The sequence below is a fragment of the Vanessa tameamea genome, chromosome 5, assembly GCF_037043105.1.
Source record: "Vanessa tameamea isolate UH-Manoa-2023 chromosome 5, ilVanTame1 primary haplotype, whole genome shotgun sequence".
Taxonomy (NCBI): Eukaryota; Metazoa; Arthropoda; class Insecta; order Lepidoptera; family Nymphalidae; genus Vanessa; species Vanessa tameamea.
The window spans coordinates 2,521,847-2,538,471 of NC_087313.1; the positions used below are offsets into that span (position 1 = coordinate 2,521,847).

General features: G+C 33.0%; 2 protein-coding genes across 2 annotated transcripts in view; one reads left to right on the top strand and one right to left on the bottom strand.

Annotated features, from left to right (window-relative positions):
• Positions 1 to 6,649, top strand: part of LOC113392720 (uncharacterized protein) — a 173,308-nt gene extending 166,659 nt beyond the window's left edge. The window contains exons 15-22 of the mRNA XM_064220783.1: positions 137 to 1,561; positions 1,805 to 2,224; positions 2,315 to 2,489; positions 2,780 to 3,009; positions 3,285 to 3,405; positions 3,791 to 3,943; positions 4,238 to 4,360; positions 5,097 to 6,649. Coding sequence (XP_064076853.1) covers positions 137 to 1,561; positions 1,805 to 2,224; positions 2,315 to 2,489; positions 2,780 to 3,009; positions 3,285 to 3,405; positions 3,791 to 3,943; positions 4,238 to 4,360; positions 5,097 to 5,378 — 2,929 coding nt within the window. The 3' untranslated portion in view covers positions 5,379 to 6,649. The remainder of the gene's footprint in view (positions 1 to 136; positions 1,562 to 1,804; positions 2,225 to 2,314; positions 2,490 to 2,779; positions 3,010 to 3,284; positions 3,406 to 3,790; positions 3,944 to 4,237; positions 4,361 to 5,096) is intronic.
• A 6,052-nt stretch (positions 6,650 to 12,701) lies between these two features.
• Positions 12,702 to 16,559, bottom strand: LOC113392719 (nondiscriminating glutamyl-tRNA synthetase EARS2, mitochondrial). Its single transcript, XM_026629263.2, has 6 exons — positions 16,108 to 16,559; positions 15,828 to 16,023; positions 15,516 to 15,730; positions 14,950 to 15,065; positions 14,277 to 14,386; positions 12,702 to 13,256 (listed from the first exon to the last, which is right to left on the bottom strand). Exons 1-6 carry the CDS (start codon positions 16,446 to 16,448, stop codon positions 12,702 to 12,704), a joined length of 1,533 nt encoding a protein of 510 aa, XP_026485048.2. The 5' UTR covers positions 16,449 to 16,559.
• Positions 16,560 to 16,625: the final 66 nt, after the last annotated feature.

The following is a 16,625-nucleotide window of genomic DNA, read 5'->3' on the forward strand; positions in this document are numbered from 1 at the left end:
GAAAATATTAATATTTGTAACACAGCCCCTCTATGAGTGGTGACAGTGACTCATTATCAACATATCAATTTTATCATTACCGCCTACTTCAAAAATAAAAATAAAATGATTAATTATATTTTTTCATTCATTCCAGCATTCCAGACGTAGATGAAGATATAGCAAAATTAATAAGTTCAAACCCACCAGAGCATTCAGATAATTTAGATGTCAATAAGCGTGACCGCAGTAAGACGAGCTCCATTTCGCCTCAGGACCGACATTCTCCTTCGATCCTGTCATCCTGTGATACCAGTTCGTGCAAAAATCTCTTAAGGCCTGACTTAGAACGTACTAGTGGCACTTTTAATAGCAGTAGTCTTACCATACCTAATTTAGTTATCTCAGATGATAGTGATAAGCGAGATTCGTTAATACAGGGAGAAACTTATGAATCGGACCAATTGACTATAATAGATATCGACAAGCCGTATACCGACGACGTTCACTTCCAAGATATATGTGAGCGAGCGGCGCCAGAGAGCGGTGACTGCACACCTGTTAGAAAACTTTCTAGTATAGACTTGGAAATAGATGCGACCAGTTCAGAGGGGTCCAACATTAGCGAAGATTTTAGTTTAATGTCGGAGATCATGGATAGTAAACCGGGAGAAGTCGAAGAAGGATGTGGTATAGGTCACATCGATTCGCCAGAAGTTTCAGAAACTACGTATATGAATTCGGAAACATTGCATGGTGAGTCTATTATGGATGATATAAGCTCGATGCTCGGCCAAGAAGTACTTTTAGCTATGATGGGGAAAAATGGAGAAAATGAAACGTACACCGATGATACCACCTTGTTCACATCAGATACGGTTTCTGATATACCTATGGATAGTAGACACCCTAGCTTGGAAAAGAAAAATGAAAGCAAAAAATACATATCCAAAATCAAAAAACCAGTGGAGGCCGAAGTGGAGAAATTTGGTTACGAAAACAGAGTTTTTTACATAGAGAATGCTACTAAAAATGAAGATCAAATAAAATATTGTAGTTTAGCGCAATTCGAAGAAGGAAGTGATATAGCAAGAAAGTCTTTTCGAAAGCAAATGAGAAAGAGTATGAAAAAAAGAATAACAGATGAATCAAAACACCTCTTGCCTAAAACGACAGAAGAACTTACAAAGGGTAATGAGACTCCGAACCCACAAAGTCCTCCGAAAATTAGAGTTCCACAAAAAGTTATCCACAAAAAACTAGATCCAGAAGAACAAATGCCCCCTTTCCCTCAAGTAAGCGTTGTAGTTGAGCCCCCATCACCGTCACACAGTGAGGATAAAAGCATGAAGAACTGCCAAAGTCGTATGGCCTCAGTACTGAGTGACATATTCGATCAAGGAACAGACACACTAAGTGTTTACTCGCCAGAGCCAAACCTCAGAGAGAGAGAAAGGCGGCAGTCGGATAATCCGAAACTTTTAGGATCTGATCCAGAATACGGTCAATTTTTAAGTTGCTCTCCGGCCGCAACGAGAAGGATATCATGCGGAAGCCTTTTTAAGCCAGGAGAGGCGGATAAGTAAGTTATTACTCATATCATTCATTTGTCAAACACAAAATCTTATAAATTAAAATAACAAATCTTCAATAAAAAACAAATACGATTAAGACCTTAAATGTAATGCGTACACTTTGTACGATGTTGACACACACATACCAAAATATTAAGATAAATACATTTTTCTATATCATAATTGACTTTAATTATAAGCAAAACTATTCTCAGTACATTATTTGTGTACTTAATGCTATTTTCATTAAGCAGGCTATCAACATCAGTATCTTCGATATGGGGAGAAGGCGGTACCATTGGCGGCAGTAGTAGCAACAACAAATCAGATTCTAGTGAGAAAGCCAAAAAATTGCCAATCATCAACCCACTTGTGCAGCTGCCAGCGTGGCCGCACGTTACACAAGGCTTCATCAGTCAGTGTCTTTTAGCTAATGCGGATGCACTATGTGCTGCAGTAAGCCCACTGATGGATCCAGACGAGACGCTTCTAGAAGGTTTTTATGAGCGTGCTGTGATGAATAATTACTTTGGTATTGGAATTGACGCTAAAATCACACTGGACTTTCACAATAAAAGAGAAGAACATCCAGAGAAATGTAGATCAAGGGCAAGGAATTATATGTGGTATGGTGTTCTTGGGTCTAAGGAATGGGTGAATAGGACGTACAGGTAAAGTGCCTTTTACAATTATGCATTTAAAGGCCTTATTTTAAACAAATTTTCAAGACAATATTTAAAATTTAATTAAAAATATTTTAGACATCTCGGTCAGCGTGTGCAACTCGAATGTGACGGACAAAGGATACCCCTTCCCGAACTTCAGGGAATTGTCGTTTTAAATATACCATCCTTCATGGGAGGAACTAACTTCTGGGGAGGAACGAGAGGGGATGACTTATTTCTTGCCCCGTCGTTCGATGACCGGATACTCGAAGTAAGTTGTCTTATCACATAATACAAACAATGAGAATAAAAAGTAAATAATATATTATATTTTATAATTTATTTGGAGTGAAGAACTAGTACTTTTAATAGTTATTTAATTGACAACCTAATTGGGCTTAACGTCAACTTTCCAGTAATCACTCCATATATTGCCATAGGTTTATCTGTAATAATTTACGGTAATGATTGTTTACAAGTTAAAGGAAATTATAATCAAAAAGCGTGGAAAACGGTCTCTACAATTAACATCTGTAACTGAAATATGCCGCTATTCTATAGGTAGTAGCGGTATTTGGATCCGCGCAGATGGCAGCGTCGCGCCTCATTAACCTGCAGAAGCATCGCATCGCGCAGTGTCGCGCCGTGCAGATCAACATCCTGGGCGAGGAGGGCGTGCCCGTGCAGGTGGACGGAGAGGCGTGGCTGCAGCCGCCCGGCTGTGTGCGCATCATTCACAAAAACAGAGCGCAGATGCTCTGTCGCTCGCGTGCCCTCGAGACCAGTCTAAGGTCAGTAGAGAGACACTGACTGACATGCCTTAAGTTACACATTCCATATCCAATTAAATTATCACTCATTTCTGCTTTGACTTTCGAATAATTTGGATTTTCACACACGTGTTGACACCAATTGAAAGTAAGTTTAAAAAGTAGTATGATCATTTATTTTTATTGCCACATAAAAATGTGATATGCTAGTTTCAGCTTTTTCGTCATTTACATATATATTTAATGTTCTGGTAATTTAATCAAAGACAAATTAACTAAAAAGTGTTCACATACAGAGCTTGGGATGAAAAACAACAACAGAAAGCACACGCCGTTGTTCCAACACGCGATCTGGCACCCGCAGAAGCAGCTCACTTGCTGATCCTCCTTGATGACGTCAACACTATCGTCAAATACGTAAGTCACATCGAACATATCAACAATTAATCTTAACATTGATTCTTGATAAATATATATTGGCCTTAATTAATGTATTTAGTCTTTGCCTCATTTTTTGGCATACACCACTTCTGTCAAAGATTAAGTTTACAGTTTATTTCATTAAGTTCGGCCATGGCATGTCTATGGTTATATATGTGGTAGAACTCGATCTCGACACATACAGGTTACCTCACGGTGCTTTCAGCAGAGCACGAAATAAATTATGAACATAACTCGATGCTTAATCCGCTGCCTTCGATTAAAGTCCACTCAGGTCTAGTACAACTTTAATCTTATCCTGAAGTTGTCCAGGATGAGTGTGGAATTATATTCTAAGAGTGTGTTTCTGTTTCAACCGCAGGTGAAGCTTGCGTGTATCAGCGAGAGTGCGCCGGGACGCGTGTGCGGCGCGCTCGCCGTAGCGCGGCGCGTGGCGGCGCAGGCGGACGCGCTGCAGGACGCCGACGGACATCTGCTGCCACCGCCTCAACTCCGAAGGCTTCTCGCCACGCTGGTGGGTACATAGCGCTACACGTGCCTAGTGTGTCACACAGCAGTGCCATGAGCAAAACGGAAGGTATTAAATTGTAACAAGAAAATATACTATTGACGATCTAGGAGAAATCTATTTTATAAGTACATTTGTTTTTAGTTTGTCGTTAATTAGGTGTTCCATAATTCCATAGTCCTTGGGAAAGATTTACGTTGTCTTGGGTATTTCGGCTACTGAAAGAATTGCATATTCGAAGTTTCATTATTTAGGCATAAGAATATTATGCCTATAAGAACTAAGCAAAGCCCGACCTAGGTGGAGAGCTGTCACGAGCTGCTCGCCAGTGGCGCCGACCTCGGCAGCGCGGCGGGCGGTCTGCGCGCGCACCTCGCACGCTGCGTGTTGCGAGAGGGACTCGCCTACATACAGGCGGAAGAGGTACTCACTTCATTGAATGTAAACTGCCACAAACGTATCTGGCCGGTGGTGTGGTACAAATAACTATGACTCATAATACCATGGCAAAATGTCACACTATTGATGTTTTTACATAATTCAAAAGATTATGTGACCATGTCATGTGACATAATTTGTCATATAATATTTTATTGTGTCTATTTTTTCAATGTTGCTAACAGAAACGTTTAATGACAGCGTACCTCCCACCAGACCAGATAAATCTGTTGATCTCTAAACGCGTATTCGTATTTAAGGATAACGTAATTAATTATACGTTTATAGCGTTTGAACTTTTTACTAAGTTATATTTTCCATATTAGTTAAGTGATTGTAATTTTAATAATACTTTTACTTTTAGAGCGATATATCGTTGAAACTTTTTATAAATGTTCATTTTTTTACAAATTTTATGTAAAGTCGAGATTGAAATGTGTAAAATCTTTATCTATTACATTTATCGGTGTTAGATTAAACGACTGCTAATTTTGTCATTGTCCCCGCATTTTCCAGTCACCTCATATAATTCCAAAAACATATCGTAGAATATCACTAGATGGCATTAAACGATATTTTTAAATCTTTTTTATTAAAGACTATAAAAAGTAAAATTATATCTATTTATCAATTCTTATATTCTCCAAACTAGAACTATCTTTTACGCCATATTGCCCAACATTTGACCAACTATACCCACCCTACATCTCTCCCCTCATAGATTCCAAAGAAGTCCAGCAAATGGCTGCGAAGCCGTCGAAGTATCTCCGAAGGTGGAACGACGTCAACTCAGACGGCTGCACAAGTACGGTCCTGGGGAGTGAAGGAAGTTCAGGCATGGCTCGAGACCATCGACCTTGGCGAGTATTCCGAAGCGTTTGCGAAGCATGACATCACTGGTCGGGAACTCTTGTCTCTAGCGAGACGGGATCTTCGCGATCTCGGCGTCACTAAAGTTGGTCACGTAAAAAGGATCTTGCAAGCGGTCAAGGAGCTTCAGTGACGAAAACGTGGCCGTTCTGAAGGGAATGGCCATCTCTAGGAGAGTGTAAAGTTATTCTTTCGGACCTAAATCTAAAAACTATCCTGTCCTGTATTAGAATTTGAATAGAAGTCATATTTCACGATAAATATTTCGAAAGAATAGCTAGAGATTTTCCTGTTCTATAATCAGTTTTGTACTCGGTGTAAGTCCAGTTCGATGCCCCAATTAATCGATAGTCTACCAATTATCCTCGAAAATTCTGCATTCGTGCGAAAGATTTCGACAAATCATATTACCAAGCAATAATTTGAATTAAATTCATATAAAGTAAATATTCAATATTAAAAGTTAAACTTTATAGATAACGCCATTAAAATATAGGTAAGATTGAAAATGGTACCTACTTCAATAACTATAGCTGGTGTGTTTAATTAATATATCGTACTGTCGCAATTGTCACCACTATCCCCACTACGTACCCTAAAGAAACCGAATTATTTTCATTTAAAATAAGACGAAAGCGTTGAAAAATTACATTTAGAATATTTGCGTGAATTATCTAGTCTAATATATAAAAAAAAAATCGTTCGCAATATAATTTTGCGTCAAACGTTACATATAAAAACGTTGCGCTAAAATTCGACCTTCAAATACTCTTCGAACTCAACGAAGTTTATCGTAAAAGCTTTAGTTTTTTTTTTTAAAGGGGTGAAATATTTGAGATAGTTAAACATCGAAGTTTTACCTCTTCCGAGCTAAGTTCCTCTACCAACGAAATCTTTAATTAGATTTACAAATTTAATTTTAACACTCGTAACTTTTGATATAAGTAAAATATTTTCTTATATAATATGTATTTCATTATCAAAAGATAGACGTGTCATTACATTATTTTTATCGGACGTGGTGTAAAATTTTTACACGCAAACTATCGAGTTTCTGCTGCAAAAAAAAATCAATGAAAAAAATCCACAAACATAATAACATATTTCTTATTCATGTGTACCAGATTAAAATATAAGTATTTGTCATTGTCAGACCCATCTCAACCATGGGCACTCTTGGACTATCGGTGAGCCGCCCCAGAAGTATTAAAAAGTTTAAAAGTATTTTTTGGGGAAGATCAGATCGCCAGAACACTGCTTACACCCGGGGGCTGGGCATTGTAAATAAAGGGAGACATAAACTAGGATTCTACAATTTGTGTAAAGGATGCCGGAGAAGCGTACGCTACTAGATTTGACCAATGAGCACGCATGGTGTTTGTGTTGGCTGTAAGATGGTACCAACCCATTACGTCTTAAAGAATATAATGTTAATATTACTTATTACCAAAATTATTATGAGAATAGTGTAAACGTGATAGTTTGCGCGTAAAAATCTCACGAAGGACACTAAAGAAACTATTATAAACGGAAACACAAAGAATATGGATCAATATTTCTGATGTTGATTTTTAAAAAACGAATTCGAAGTTGTGCTAAGATATAACTAAAATCGTTTACCGAATGTGATCGATTTAAATAGGGATCAGAACGGCGAATTTACTAGGTAATTTACCTACTATAACTAACAATATTATCACTATTCTTCTACGTTACTTCAAGCATATAAGTTGAATTCTTCTCGTGTTTTTTTTTTCAGATTGTTTAAAATGGTGTTTATGGTTATTGCAAATTAAGCTGCCAGAACTGCGTCATGATTTAATTTTTAAGTTTATCACCTACATAGAGCACAAATTCAATAATTAAACAAGTTTTTACAAATAGACAAATAGAATTATAGCGTACAAGTCGAATTAGTAATTCTTTAGGAATTAAAAAAAATATTAGTAAATTAAAATTTAATTACAAATTTAATAAATAGATAAAAATAGCCTTTTCCAGTTATACATGAAATATTGATAGATGATGATTAGTATTTGCCTTAATAAAAAAACAAAAAGTACTAAAAAATATTCCATAATTTCGATTCAAAAATATTTAATCTGTGCAAGTTTAATTACAAAAATTTAAGAAATAAATAATTGTACTCAATATTATTCAATAATTCCGATTCAATATGGTAAAAATCTTTGTGGAAAAATACTTCAAAACAGTAATAAATTATTTTAAACGTTCCCGTAAGTTAAGGGCTTGTTCGCAGACTTTCCGTCATAATTTGGTTGTTGCTTTCACATCGATTAATTTTACTAAAACATTAATTTACTAAGTATTAGTAATATATCTACGAAAAATAATTAAGCTTCTTTATTAATAGCCACTTAACCGTATATGCGTTTATAAAATCTATGTAGTCCAAAATTTACCATTATAGTTATTTCAAACAAATATCGATTATAATTATGTTAGTCGAATAGTCACGTGTATTCTTTAGCTAAGCTAGAAGATAATTTCTTTGAAAATGTTGAATCTGTTTAGGCATCGATAGACGAATTGATATAATTAACTTCCATTTCATTAAAAGTTTAATAAACTCGATTTGAAAAAAAAAAAATATTAAAAAAATAAAAGATTATTTGTAAAAAAGTACGAAATGTCAAATGACGAAATAGTAAATAAACCTATTTAAAAGAATATAATTAATAGTAAATTAACAAAACGTAAATGCCCTACTTTTTGAGGAGTAGGTTTCGAACATAGTCTACCAAAGTACATTGTAGTGCAGATCAAACACGTGCAGGTTTCCTCACAAATTTTCCTTGAGCACCGGGCACATGTGGCTTAATAAATAATATGGACTGTTATAATGGCACCAGAAGAAAGACTTTAAAGTTCTTACTTCTACGTAATTTAACCGATTTTATGATTCTGGGCTTGGGTCACTTAAATACTTATAATGAAATGGAACGTACGATAATTATTACACGTATATATGTACGTAATCAATATCGGTATAAAAATCGATTAAAAATAACGAGTAATTTTAAAATCGCATCTCGCGATTCCTCTGTGGAGAGCTGTAACTTTATCGTTAAAATAGAATTCATTTTGATAGTAACATCTAGACAATCACTTGTAGGTGTCTTAATCTCAATTTAATATTCTAAATAATAATAAGCAATTTCATTACGTTTTATTGTTCAAATTCCTACGACGTATTGATGTCGTTTTATAAAGTAATCTTTTATATAAAATGTGATCTCTCGTGTTTATATCTAGGTGTAATGTGGCCGCATCGGTTAAATAAAAGAAAAAAAAACAAATTGACATTTGGAACATAAACAATTTTTTTTTAACCTAGTATTTTTCTTCCGATGCGGTCGCTCCTCCTTAAAGGATCTGCCTTATAGGTGTTTTTATAAATGTACATCCGAGTTATTTCTATTTATACGTGCTCGTGTGTTAATAAAAAGTATGTCTAACTATATTTATATATAACATTTATATTAGGTCCTAAACTTCTGAATGAATCGTATAAAATAATTGTAACTCATCATGAACCTACTCCACCGTTATTTACGGTTGTATTGCCTTAGAAGTCTTAGACGTATTTTAATATAATAAAATGTACTACTTTATAAAAAGATAATTTTTTAATTCTGAATCGATTTTCTCAATTTGTTTTACTCGTATTCTTTTTGTGTGATTTTATGATATTAAGGTTTAATATATTTAGTGTATTGTAAGTATGAATTGATATGTGTGTGGTTGGTTTATATAATACTCAAGATTTTATTTTTATGTTGAGAGGTGTGAGATTGTTGATTGTTATGTTTAAAAAATACTTACTTAAAACTTCATTAAAAACTTGGAATGTTCATGCATTATTTTGTTAGTGTGGTTATTAAAAAGAACTTAAATGTCAACCTTAATAAATTCGCAGACTTTTAAATCTGTCATTTTTTATCTATATACAGTTATTGAAACAAGAAAACAGTTGTATTTAATTTCGTCTTCTAAGTATATCATATCAATAAGTTAAGTAATTTTTATAATGTTATAATAATTTAATCTAACTTATATTTCGATAAGCAATATTCGACATTGTAACCGATTGTGAAATTGATAGTGTTTTGAATTATTGTATTACTTCACGAGCTGTTTTTCAAAATAACTTATTATATATATTAGCAAAAATTATACTCGCTGCACAATTTTTTTTGTCTGATATTTAGTAGTAGTAATGAAAAATACCTAATGACCAATCTAAGAAACCAATATTATCTCATTTATTTTGATTTAATGTTTTTTTTTTTAATTTGAGGTTTATGCATTAGTTTATGATATCACTTGGTAATCCAAGTTGTTTATTTAGATATTAAAATTAGGCAATTTATTAAAATAATAAATTTAAAGGCCTATATTTCTGCATTTATACGCCCCGATTTTTATTAATCTATTGATAATTAATTCATTATAAGACTGAATCTGTAAATTACTTGTTTTGTTCTTTGCTTCTCGATAGTTATTCTGGATAAATATTAACCTTTACCCTCGTCGATGTGTAGCAAAATGTTTTTTGATTAAAATTAGTAATATATTAGAATTATGTCTTAATCTATTTTCTTTCGATCTTTTCTGCATAATATCGATTTTTTTAGCATAAAATAAATTCTTAATCGATAAATGTATAACTTTAATCGTTGTAATAAATTTATGTAATTATATGTTTAGTTTGCTGATTTAGTACTGCTCAATATAATTTTAAGTTTTATAGTCCAGTCATTACATTTCAAAATGCAAGTGAACCGAGAAGACTTTTAGATGTTGTGTAAGGGAGACAGAAAAGCTTAACTTGAGTCTATTGACCTAGATTTTTAGATATAAATTATAAATATAAAATATAAATTATAGAGCGTCATAAAAGCGACAAAAAGGTATACGATCAAAATTCTCGTGACATGACGGAGAATGGAGGTATGGCCAAAAAAAAACAAATTTTGACCCCCTCTTTCAAGAGGGCAGAGAAAACTCAAAGATAATCTTAGTCGACAATTTCAAGTTATGCTTTTCTAATACTACAAAATATCTAAAAATCAACCTTGCCTGTTTACTTCAACTTAAATGTCATTTTTTCCGACGTAATTAATGACTGGACTATTGTATGGTATGACTTGTACGACCAACGTTTACATATTCTATGGTTATAATAATGTACCATTTTGTTCTATTTTTAAATTAATACAATAACAAGATTAACACAATTACTTCGTTTATGACAACCTGTTAAAGTAAAGGTTGTAGGTATTAAAACATTTAATTCTGATGATTACAATTGACCTTTTTAGAAAAATAAGGTTTTTCTTTTGTTTATAGAGAAAAAATTATTACTTTTTTTAATCATTCTTAAAAGGCGGATTACCTGAAGATAAAGAAAATATGAGTTTTGAAGATATAGAAACAATCTTAAATTTAGGTAATGTTCGATATATTATATCCCCCAATTCAATAGAGCTTACTCTTGTTATTGTATATTAAAAATAAAACTACGTAATATGTAATTATTTTGTATAGAAGGTTTTAAGGTATTAGGAAGGAATTTAATTATTTAATTATTTCTTCCTGAACATTTTTTTTTCTCGCGCAAGAATGACGTTATTGGTAAACGAAATCTTGGATACAAATAGCTGTAAAAAATATCAAATAAACAACTTATTTTAACTTTTTTTATTTGTCACACCCAATATAAATTCCGTTTACATCTCATTAAAATGCTTTTGATTATGACTGGTTTACACTCTGCTTATTTTTTATTGATTAAATATCCTTCTAAACGAAATAATTGCATAGAATAGCACGAATATTTTCTGAATAGGTTTATGCCTCGATTACAATTGTCTGGTGAGAATGTTGATACAACTTTGAATTGAATAATTATTATGTATTTTTCTCTCAATATTTATATTTGGGAATTCAATAAATTATACTGTTACTCATATTCGTGTGTTTATTACCCTACATATACCATATAAAACCTATATTATAAAAAATACAGAATATTTTGTCATATTAATAAAACATTATATATATTCAATATAAATGTTATCGTTTTGCGTCTGTATCTACTAATCTATCTGATCTCTCTACAAACTCATTCGAACTACATTTTCCTTCACACTGCTATTATCTTGTGCGTTTTTAATTTTTTTTATCCAAAGCTATTTATCAAAATCTGAATAATTGCAAAGAATTGCCTAAAATTAGCATCAAGAATGAATATAATTCATTGACGAAGTTATAGTCTGCCTCATTAAGTATTTTTGTCAGAGAATTCACGGAAGCGGTAAAAGTATCCCGAGATTTTTGGCTGAAAGGTGATAAATTTTCAATCTTATAGGTCGGTTTCGAATCCGAACTATAAGATTGAAATTTCCATAATTTCAAGGATCTTCTACCCACACCCTATTTGTAGTCTTACTTACACCTTTTATGGTACAAGATTAAATTAAAAGTATAGCGTCATCAATTTTGATCAATATAATACTAATATTATAAATGTTAAAGTAACTATGTTTGTCTGTCGTTATGTTACGCTTTCACGGCGTTCCAAATTTGTTTAAATGGTTTGCATTTAAACAAATTTGGAATGAAGTAAGCTTGAACCCAAAGGAAGTACATAGGGTATCTTACACTACTAGTGCTATAACTGACTAGTATTTCATATTTTAGTTATTTTATTTTTCACTAACTAGTGAATACTGTGACATATCGATAAAAGAAGAATGTAAGCTGCCCTACCCTACATTTAAGAATCAGTTACATTTATACTAAAAAAAATGTATAAATTAGATTTCTCAGCGTCAACTGCTTTCTCTGGGACATGTGAAAATCAAAAATCTAAATCAAAATATACTTTATTCAAGTAGGCTTTTACAAGCACTTTTGAATCGTCATTTAACAAACTATTTAAAGTAAAGCTACCACCGGTTCGGAATGTAGATTCTACCGAGAAGAACGGGCAAGAAACTCAGTAGTTATTCTTTTTCAATATCTAAAAATACAGTCATGTTAGTTAAATACAATTATATATGTATGTTTGTCTCCTGCCTGGAAGTCAACAAGCATTAACTCCACGCTTTTTTATCAACAATATAATCTTGTATTGAATAATATGCCTTCTTTACCAATGTATTTTTTACAATTGACTTGAATCTATGAAACGGCAAAGTTAAAAATGTCTGCGGAATTTTATTATATAAGCGGATACATTGCCCCAAGAATGATTTATTGACTTTGCGGAGTCGGAAACTTGGCATTGTAAGCTTATCCTTACTTCTTGTGCACATACAATGATTATCACTGATTTTATCAAGGTGATCAATGCTACTGTGAATATACATAATATTGTTGTAAATATACTGGGACGCAACAGTGAGTATTCCTACTTTGTAACTGAGTTTTAAAAATAAACACAAAAATATCTTATAACTGCTTTTATTCTTTCCAACGTTTGACATTTACCTAACAGTTGCATCATTTCAGCAACACTCGGCCCTTCGTTAAGTCCACTCAAAACGGACCTTAACATTTTCATCAATGCAGGAAACTGTACATCATTTTGAGTCGAAAAATGTTTCAAATTATCCTTAATAGAATCCTGTTCAAATGTATCGAGATCTTCCAAATTGTTGATCAATTTCTCGAATAAATTCTTATTAACGTCCAATTTTTTATTCGACGGCAGAATCCAGAGGAATGCAAATTTCGGTGTGACCAATTCTTCTATCCTCGTTATTCTAGCAGTCGCCCAAAGCAGTACGCCTTTGATATGTTCTTCGGATATATTTAGGTTTTCTCCTGTATATTTCGTCTTTATTAAATTTTGCAGATTTGCTATGAGAGACTTCGTGAGCTGATCGTCTTTGAGACGCCGTTTTAACTCTAATCGATTACATTCTTCAAGTAAATCAGGATTGAGGCGACTTGGATGTGATGATATCTTATTTATTTGAAACTGTAAGAGAATACAATATAAAAAAAGAGTTGTGTCGTGGGACACCCGAACGAGAACATTAGAACGAAGTTGCTTTAGCTATATATTATGTTTTAAATAACAGACACAATGAACTACTGAACTTGACATTTCATTATTCTCAATCGTTGTAAAAAACATGTGTGAATTGAAACAATAACAATCAAATAAATTTAAATAATGTTATACAAACTGAATCTAATAGATAGAGAGAGACAGAGAGGAAAACGTCACCAGGAAAGAGCATATTACGCATTTTCCTTAAGTGACGATTTCTGCCAGTACACTTCAGTACTGTAAGCCGCGTAAAACAACTTCGTTCAAAATATACAAAGTGGTAAACCTGATATTGATTTTTTTTTATAGCATAGGCAGACGAACTGGCATATGGGCCATCTGATAGTATGTAAGTCACACTACCTATAAACATTAACGCTGCAAGAAATTTCAACCATTCGTTGTCAATGTGCGACCAACCTAAAAAACTAGTTCTGTCCCTTGTGCATGTAGTTGCGTTTGCGCACTTTGAAATAAAACTTTTTTTTAATTATTTAATGTAGAATAATACAGATTGCTTATCAGGTAGGATTATATCTATACGAATGGAACCAAGAGTATGAATAGGAAACAATGATATTGGTATCAATGATAATAATCAATTCTATAATAGCAACAAATTGTCCACATGACTCAATTATTTTAAATTTAATTAAACCTAAATATTTATATTAATTTAATCATTGTAATAAAACAAAAAAGAAAACTGTGATTTAGTTTTATTATGAGCTCAACCAATCAGTGGGCAGAATTTCGAACAATCCGATTGAAATAATTCACGTCAAATACAGTCGAATGTTTTGTTCAAATGTTGGACAATTCTGGTATTTAGATATAAGCGAATATTCCATTCGTTGCAACTCTACATGTGACTAGAATGTAACTATACTATTTGATAGATCATGAAAATAAGCTAAAATGGACAGAAATAAACTATTGACTAACCTCTTCAGCTAGTTCCTCCAAAGTCTTAAATCTTATTCCTTCGCCTATCACATGGTCAAACCCTCCACCAGACAGCGTTATATAATTTACCAACGCCAACGGATATATACCTAAAATATTTAAGATTTGATAACAGTTCAAATAGATTATTCAATTTGGATAACATAAAATATTTAAGAAAAATAATGCTAGCCAATAAATGTCCCACTGGTCTTCTCCCTTTGAGGAAAACTTTTGGAGCTTATTCCATCATACTACTCCAATTCGGGCCGAATTTCATTAAAATATGACTTAAGGTTTATTCACAACGTTTTCCTTCATTGCCGAGCACGAGATGAATTATAAACGCAAATTAAGTCTGCCACAAATTTATCCTGGGTTTAAGCCCCCGTCCAATATAAGAATTTTTCCGTCGATATATTTTTTAGTAGCTTGAAGTTTGAAATTTGAAGAACATTCTCGAGCCTCGCAAAGCCCGTAAAGTCGACGACCACTCGGATTATGAGAGTGAAGGGATCGAGAATGAATTTGTGTTTATGCACAGTTGTGTACTTTAATTTGTTCTTTGCAAATTAAATTTGACTTGTCTCCCTCTAAGGTTTGACTTGATGATGCTGTTCCTTTACTTATTTACAGCATATTAGGTACTTGTATTCCTTATAAAATATATTACCTTTGGCTCTATAATCTTCCACTTTTACATCAGACTGGCGTTTACTTAATTTAGTTCCATCAGAATTTACAATAAGTGGAAGATGACCGAACTCTGGTGGTGTCCATCCAAACGCTCTGGAATTTATAATTACTTTTATTTATACGCACACAAAAATAAATTCTAATTCATTTAAATTACTATGATGGTTACATTTTTGTATATCAAAAATATATCATAGTTATTTTTATCCTTCCCATTTGAAGAAAATTTTTGGAGCTTATGCCACCACTCTGCTCCAATGCCATTAGGAGAATACACATACATGTGGCAAAATTTCATTGAAATTATGCAGATTTATCACAATGATTTCCTTCACCACCGAGTATGACATGAATTAACACAAAAAAAACCACATGAAAATTCAGTGGTTCTTGACTGGGTTTGAATCTGCAAACATTGGTTAAGCTGCAAACTTTCTAGCGGGGCCATCGTGACTCAATAATCAAATAAGAAAAGTATTTGTTGCAAGTCTTAATTTTATTACCAATGAATACTTAAAAATTACTGCTTACAATATTACTTACTTATAGATCAATAAATGTTTAGTTGTTGATATTTGCCATTCCACACCTCGTAGTACATGTGTGATACCCATTAAATAATCATCAACAACATTTGCAAAGTGATATGTCGGAAAGCCATCACTTTTCATCAGAACCGGATCACCTTCATTCAAGGTGACATCATATGCTATACCGCCAAATATCATGTCTTCGAATGAGATACAATCTGAAGAAAGCTAGAAGTAAATCAATATGATAATAATATTTAATTATTTTATCTTCGTACTCAGCATTGCTTTTATATTATCAAAAAATAGTCTAAGCAAAGTGCACCTTAAACCTAATACAGTAGGGGGTTCCTGCATTACTCTTCTCCTGAATATCCTTATCAGATAAACTACGACATTTATTATCATATTTTGGTATTCGTTGACTTCTAATGGCATCTCTACGAAGGATATTAAGACGTCGCTCAGTGCAAAAACATTTATAAGCCGAACCATTGTTTAATAGTTTCTGAATATGTTCTCTGTAAAATTAAAAATTAATATAAATGAATAACGATTGAACATTAAAAATATGTACTTTAGAAGTTAAATATTATGAATCTTACTGATAAATATTTAATCTTTCACTTTGCACGTACGGACCGTAATTTCCGTTTGTACTCGGCCCTTCATTACATTCTATTCCCGCCCATTTTAAGTCATCTATCAAAGCATCCACCGATCCCTCAACTTTCCTAGTCTGATCAGTATCTTCTATACGTAATATAAAAACGCCACCACGGGATTTTGCATATAAGTAATTGTATAAAGCTGTTCTTAAACCTCCTAAATGTAAGTATCCAGTTGGACTGGGCGCAAATCTTACCCTAGGTACGATAGTTTTTAAAGTACGATAAAGGTTATGTGATGGTAAAACGAAAACATGTCTCAGGTTAAAAGTCCGCATTCTGAGAGTCTCTCATATATCGAGAAGTGCACGTATTAAAATAAGTGACAGTAATAATAAAAGTATGGTCTTTGGAATAATTGGATAAATAATGTTTATTTATTTTATTTTACCCTCTTTTAATACCTACTTATCAATAAATTAAATCAAGTGAATTTGACAATCAGCTGTTTTGTA